Raw genomic sequence first — 7,500 nt, 5'->3', positions numbered from 1 at the left:
GACGATCCACATGTCACCATCATCGAAAGCCTCTGCCTGCGATGCCAAGAAATGGTGAGTCGTCTTTGTCGTCTGGCAAATGCCCAGTGTCCCTAGAGTTGGAAAACACTGTATGGCCTGTAGTTGCAGAAGCAGTTATCATAACAGACACTAATCACTGATAACACCCATTGTGATGCACATAAGTAGATAATAGAAAAACAAATTAATAAAAAAAAAAAAAAAAAAAAAGCCATGACAAGACATCAAGTCCCCGGCGGCAAGTGCCTAGTCAAATGACAAGGATGGCTTTCAATCACCTCAGTTACTCATAACTTAATTCCAACCGGATGTGATATTAGCAGTTCATTTATGAAAAACTCTCTTCTTTGAATTGTCTCCAAAACTTAGAGTCAGAGCATCAGTGATGTCACTTTTCTCCCATCCCAGTTTCATAAGGAATTTAGTGATTTCCCCCCATTTCAAATTCCTCTGAATTCATATTTTCAATGTATTATTATTGTTTTATTACCATATTTTTGTTTTAATATTAATTGATGACAAGCTTTCCATCATTTCCATAATATCATATTGCCCTCATATCATTACTATATTATCATAGTGGGATTATCATTATCATTACCATTACCATTAGTATTACTATTATCAATATCTTACCATTCTTAGTCTATTTACACCTCACACATGACATCCTCAGGGAACAACCCGCCTGCTGATGACCCGAATCCCGCACTTCCGCGAGGTGATCCTGACCTCTTTCGACTGCTCCCACTGCGGCCACCACAACACTGGCTTCCAACCGGGCCGGGTGCAAGAGTTGGGAGTGCGCTACGAGCTGGCCATCAAGGAGCAGCGGGACCTGAGTCGACAGATCGTTAAGTCGGACCATGCGATCTTCAGCATCCCTGAGGTTGAGCTGGAGATCCCGGGGGATGGCGAGAAAGGAGGTGAGGATGGGGGTAAGGGGGAGGAGGTGGGGAGGAGGGGAGGAGGTGAGGAAGGGGGTGAGGATGGGGGTTAAGGGGAGGAGGTGGGAAGGAGGAGGTGAGGAAGGAGGTGAGGATGAGGGTTAGGGGGATGAGGGTTAGGGGGATGAGGGTTAGGGTGAGGAGGTGAGGATAGGGGAGGGAGTGTAAGGTTGTAGGTAAGGGAGTGAATGGATAGAAAGTTAAGTGTGTGGTGAGGAAGGGGGAAGAAGGGAGGATAATGAGGGAAGGGGAAGAAGAAAGGGTGACGGGGTGTTATCAAAATTTATCAACGTAGTATAGATTACTCACAGGTGTTCAAAAAGAGTTAATCTGTAATTTGTATGATGCATACAGAAATAGAATGTGTTTGTACATATTATTGATGAAAATATTTTGAAATTATTAGTAACCCATCCATTTCATGGTTTGGGATCTTTTGCGTACTACATTTCTCATTTTGTTGAAATTTCAAACCATTAGTCCTTCAGCTGTGTAAATAGGGCATCATATCAAATGCTGATTAATATCACAGTGCTATGATGCCATATAGAGACTTGTATATATTACCATAAGTCTAGAAAAAACACTGAACATCATAAGATGCCCACCCTAGGCTGTATATTTTAAGGTGTGGCCCGTCTAAGAAGGGTTAAGAGGAAAATAGGAGAGCCACTAAGTCATGCAAGTTTTTAGTCATTGTAAATATATAAATAATTTCTAAAACAATTGCTTTCCAGAGGTGACCACAGTGGAAGGGATCATCCGCCGCACAATTGAAGGCCTCAACCAGGACCAGTCGGCAAGAAGGCTGATTAATGCTGAAGTTGCAGAACAGATTGAGATCTTTATGGACAAGCTAACTTCCCTCCTGTCACTTGAGGAGCCTTTCACGATAGTTGTAGGTGTCTTTTTATTGTGTTTATGTCTCTGTTTGTATGTCTGTCTGTGTACCCTGTCTCTTTTCCTCTTCTCTTTCTGTTTCTCTCTCTTTTTCCAACTCTTAAGCTATTTCTCCCACTCACTTATTCATGCTTTCTTTCTTTCACTCTGCCATGCGCAAAAACACTTTCTTTCACATTCTTTTTTCTGGTGCTCCTTTTTCTTTCCCTCTTCATATTCTATCTTTTGTTACTTCAATATTTTTTGTATAAGCTCTCTTTTGGCTCATAAGGTTTATTTCTCCTCTAGGTTTCTCTCCTTTTCTTTTCCTTTTAATCTTCTTTCTTGTAATTTGTATACGATGAAATGTGATCTTTTAGGTTAATTCAGTTTCTAGGTGTTACTTGCCCATAACACATAGATGTTTGTGCAGACTGCATTGTCATTCCTATGGGAAACACTCTAAAGCTCGTAGAACTCTCTCAGGTGTTGTTTTCATGCTATGAGTTGAGCACTCTATTAGCATTTTTTATCATTTTTCTGTTTTACCATATTTTGAGGTCTCTATGAGCCATTTGACAAGCTAATAATGTCAGTGTGATATATTGGTGTTTGTTTTATTGATTCTATATTATTCCTCTATGATAATTACATTCTGTATAAAGGCAGTAATGGGGTTTTATGGCTTTTGTCAAAGTTTTGTATTTCTTATTTTTATGAAAACCATTTTTTTTCTTGATCATTTACACTATGAACAATAGAGGAAGACCCAGACTAGAATTTCTTGAGAATGTAGTGTTGCTCAAACAAATAAGACTCTCGACTCATGTTGTACATAGTTCAGAGCCCCTTTATCATATTATGGTCGTAGCAGATCTTGGCAATGGAGCTGTCCTTTTGTAGTAACCCCTTCCAGTGGGAGTACACTGGCTGGAGAGCCCAAAGCAATGGAATGTTTATAATTAGGATTATTGTTATCATTATCTGCTAGTGATATATGCACTTTGAGCAAAAAAGTACAATCTGCTTGTCACTCCTTGCATGGCATGGGTGTCTTGCCATTTGTTGCTAAGGCCATTTAAATCATGGCAGGACGCACATGCCACCTGGAGAAATGACCACTGATGCCATGGTATGTACTTTTTACCACCCAGAGTTAATGGGTTAAGAGTGAGTCAAGAAGGGTATTTACATATATCTGATTTATCTAGAGTGGATTAATTTATTGACCAGAATAGAAAGAGGTTCTCAACAGCTTGAGGGGAAATGTTGAACACTTCACAAACAATGATGATAATGATTACATTAGTAATAGTGATGACAATAATGATGATTACATGACCTGACACCAACTCAACCTCTGGCAGGTGGATGACACCACAGGCAATAGCTTCGTGGAGAACCCCTTCGCTCCCAAGCCAGACCCGCAGTTACAGAAGAAGAATTACAGAAGAACGCCCGAGCAGAACATGGCTCTTGGGCTACAAGAAGTGGAGCCAGAGCTGACAGCCGTCCAGGAGGCAGAGGAGGAGGAGGCAGAGGGGGAGGGGGAGGTTAAGGAAGAGGGAAAGGGAGTGGAAGGAGCTGAGGAGGAGGAGGAGGAGAAGGAAGACATCAAGAATGAGGTGTTGAGCTTTTCGACGCTGTGTGATCGGTGTTCCAAGCCTGTCGAGACCAAGATGAAAGTCACACAGATTCCATACTTTCAGGTAAAATTTGAGGACAGCCTTTGTGAATTATTGTTTTATAATTATATCTGTCTATATATATATATTATATATATATATATATATATATATATATATATATATATATATATATATATATATATATATATATTATATATATAATATTTTTTTTTTTTTTTTTTTTTTTTTTTTTTTTTTTTTTTAAATCTATATCAACACTATTGTTATTGTTGTTACTGAAAACCCTGTACCTATGGCTAGGAATAGTTTTTGCAATGGTATAATAATGATAGGTGATAAGGTGATATTTCAACTATAAAAATTCATGGTTGAGACATGGTTTAGATTACTTTTGTTTGCACATCAAAAAGTGTTACTAGATACTTCTGTGTATACGGAAGTAAAAATGTGTTGTAATGACCTAAAAAAAAGTTAATACTAGTATTGAAAATGCAGAGAGGTCTCGATTTTTTCTCTTTTTTGTCAATAACTTTTTTTCTGTTTTATCTTCATTTGTTCACCCCTTGCGGACAGCTGGCAACATGTCAATGCCATGAGCATTCTTTACCATATGTGAGGTGTGTAAGGTCCCACTACTTGTTTAGCCATATTGCCAAGTGGCACAAGCAGTGAGAAGGAATAGAATTGTATATAATCATGAATAGTTTTTCTTTTCTTTATTCTATTAAAGAAAAACTATGTGTCAGTTAAATAGGACCATCTGCAAAGGGTTAATTGCTTGCTTGCTTGTTCTCAAAGTATGCATTCTCATGGCAGAAAAGAACACTGTACACAATAAAAGTGTCACTTTCATTTTATTAACCCATTGCATACGGATGTCATGACATACATTTCCACACCAATTACGCCTAAGAGACGGGTGTCTATGCGTACATGATGCGACATCGGGATCTGCTCACAGTTGAAGCGTGCACACAGTCATGAAGTATTATGGCTGTAATGGTGCTTGCTCTAGAGCTACAGGGTTCCAAAGTCAGCCTAAACCCGCATTTTATAATGGATTCATGGAAAAATATCGTTTGAAAATTTTGCCCTTAAATCTAATCTGCCCTCATAGTATGCATTCTCATGAATCCTCTAAGTGCACATTCTCATTAACCCTCAAAGTTTACATTTTGTACAATTCTCATTCACTCTCCCACCCCAGGAGGTGATCATCATGGCCACCCACTGCGAGAGCTGTGGGAACCGCACCAACGAGGTCAAGAGTGGCAGCGGCATCAACGAAAAAGGCAAGAAGATCAGCCTGAAGATCACTGACCCGACGGACATGGCGCGCGACGTGCTCAAGAGTGAGACATGCACCGTGGAGATCCCTGAGTTTGATCTCTATATCGGCAGTGGGATCCTCGGTGGGAAGTGAGTTGTCGTCATATTTGTTGGATGCTTGGTCTTCTTTGTTCCTTATTCTGCCTCTTTCTCTGACTCCTCCCTATTTTCTTTTTCTCTTCCTCCTTTTTTTCCTCCTCCTCCTCCTCCTTTTCCTCCTCTTCTTCTTCCTACTTTTCCTCCTCCTCCTCCTCCTCATCATTTTTCTCCTTTTCCTTTGTATAAAAGGGTAGGCGTAGATGTTTCTAATTATTTCCTTGTATTGTTATTATTTTTATTTTATCTCCATTGATACTGGACATGCACTGTCCACTTTAGCTGTTTTATCTTTTTACAGATAGATGGTTCCACAAGTGCTTAGTCACCAAGAACTCAGTTAGTCTTACCTGACCTCACCTATTTACCCCATTCCTCCAATTATTATGCTACTATAATTATCACTTTCTCAACAAAACTTCTCCTTGGAAGGTTCACCACCCTAGAGGGGCTGCTGACAGACATCCGCGAGGACCTCAAGAGCAACCCTTTCCTCTCGGGAGACTCCTCCCAGAGTGACCGCAGGGCTGTTATGGAGAAGCTGACTGACGACTTGACTGAGGTAAGGGAATGAGTGATTGTGAGCAAATGGAAGGGGTGAGACTTTGTCGGTGATTAACCCTGAAAGGATGTGCTTACTGAATTTAGTCCTGCTCGGGTTAAGATGTGGGCAATGTGGATAATGGTCTAACTAACCCTTGTGACTTTTTTTCTATTGATTTTTTTTTTTTTTTTAAATGACTTATCTATGTGGCTGTTTTTCTCAGGTCATAAACGGAGAGCTTCAGGTAACGATCACCATGGATGACCCGGCAGGCAACAGCTACCTCCAGAATGTTTATGCCCCCGACGATGACCCTGAGATGACGATAGAGGAATACGAACGCACTTTTGACCAGAACGAGAGCCTAGGACTGAATGACATGAAGACGGAGAATTACGAAGAGGATACGGTGGAATCTAAGGCGGTGGTGGCATGATCGTCAATCCCGGTCTAGCTTCGTTTACCGTCATCATTGTATTTATAGTGTTGTTATTATGATTGTTGGTGAAGATGGTTATGTGGAGGTATTTGAGAAGTGAGTGCAGTTTTTTTTTTTTTTTTTGGGGGGGGCACCTGGTTTGTAATGTGGGCGATTTTTTTTTATTTTGATTTTTTTAAGTATGATTTTTGCTTAGAAAGAGAGAGAGATGACCAAAGAAAATAAATGTCAAATATCTTTCATTACTCATTTGAATTATTAATGTAATGGAGTAAGTCGAGCAGATTTGAATCCGTTGGCAATATAGAACCTGATGATGACGCATCACTGTGGAGTTATTTACGACGAATACTTGTTCTTCTGGAATATACTTATGGGCCGGACTTGTAACTGATGTTCTTGGCTTACTTAGTGTAGCATTAACTCGCATTCCAGACCTAGTCGCATATACATTACTGTATAGGGCCAGATTTCAAATTCAGTTGTGAAAGAGTTTACACATACATGTTTGATTTGGAAAAAATAGGATGTGATGAAGTAGCAAATACTAAGATTAACAAAAAAAGAAAAATATATATATGTAATACCTGTTTGTCAAAGAAAGTTCTCTGTCTGCTGATTATGACTATCTTCTGTAACTTTTATACAAGTATTTAACCTCTCATACTTCACTCATTATATATTACCCTAATACCTTCACTGCTGTTCCCTGACGATATGTTGTTAGAACGCAATGTGAAAAGTAGCAGGGCCTATTTCTTAATCTCCAGGAGGAACCCCCACCTTGCACGCCTCTATGCTTCATATTTAGATGGATCAGGATATCAAGTACAATTTCTGTTTTTGCTTTCTCCTTCTTTCTCTTTCTTTCTCTCTTTCCCTCTTTCTCTCTTTCTCTCTTCCTTCCTTCCTTCCTTCCTTCCTTCCTTCCTTCCTTCCTTCCTTTGTTATCTACCAAAGGCTGATGAGTTCTAGTTCCTTTTCTACCTGCATTTTTTATTTGGGTCCTTTTTGCAAGAAATTGCAGATGAAAAGATAAAAAGATGTCAGTAAGGAAACAAACTGAAGGTTCTCAAAATGTGTAAGAGTAATCGAGTTTGTAAAGTATCATTCTTATGTCAGTAATTGTTGGTTTACTCTGGTAGAAAATCATGACAGGAGGAATTTACCTTTTCCCTTCCACTGGAGATATTGATATTGTCGTTCACTATCATAACTGACCAGAGACTAAACTCAAAAGAACGGTTGGGGCAACCTCTCGTCATCCACCATTGGGTCGCAGTGACTTCGTTTCATTTTCACGTTCCATTTCACCGAAGGGGGTCCCTGGAGGCTAGGGTTCCCTTTGAGGAGGCTTGCGCTAAAATAAATTGATAGAAGAATACAAGGTGTTTTCTTTTTTCTTTAGGTAGATTTTAACCCATTGGTCACGGTTTTATAAATTAAGTATGCAGCCGTGTGGCAGGTTTATGTTGTACAGCCCGGAGCCATCCGCGTTTATGACCGATGCTGTCTTGATAGCAAATCATGCCATCTGTGACCAATGGGTTAATTATTATATTTCATCTGTAGAGATAATTAAATGAAATTTGGCTT

General features: G+C 39.6%; 1 protein-coding gene across 3 annotated transcripts in view; it reads left to right on the top strand.

Moving 5' to 3' along the window:
* Zpr1 (zinc finger protein Zpr1) overlaps nucleotides 1-7,288 on the top strand; it is an 8,915-nt gene extending 1,627 nt beyond the window's left edge. For all 3 annotated transcript variants that reach the window (XM_043015449.2, XM_043015450.2, XM_043015452.2), the window contains exons 2-8: nucleotides 1-54; nucleotides 698-947; nucleotides 1,706-1,866; nucleotides 3,215-3,556; nucleotides 4,704-4,915; nucleotides 5,354-5,483; nucleotides 5,689-7,288. The exon at nucleotides 1-54 is cut by the window's left edge. In XM_043015449.2, the coding sequence (XP_042871383.2) occupies nucleotides 1-54; nucleotides 698-947; nucleotides 1,706-1,866; nucleotides 3,215-3,556; nucleotides 4,704-4,915; nucleotides 5,354-5,483; nucleotides 5,689-5,901 (1,362 nt within the window). In that variant the 3' untranslated portion in view covers nucleotides 5,902-7,288. The remainder of the gene's footprint in view (nucleotides 55-697; nucleotides 948-1,705; nucleotides 1,867-3,214; nucleotides 3,557-4,703; nucleotides 4,916-5,353; nucleotides 5,484-5,688) is intronic.
* Nucleotides 7,289-7,500: the final 212 nt, after the last annotated feature.

Source organism: Penaeus japonicus, unplaced genomic scaffold (assembly GCF_977035675.1).
Source record: "Penaeus japonicus unplaced genomic scaffold, GWHDUDI00000001_assembly GWHDUDI00000037, whole genome shotgun sequence".
Lineage (NCBI taxonomy): Eukaryota > Metazoa > Arthropoda > Malacostraca > Decapoda > Penaeidae > Penaeus > Penaeus japonicus.
The sequence above is the reverse complement of the archived record's forward strand: the minus strand, read 5'-3'. Positions and strand labels throughout refer to the sequence as shown.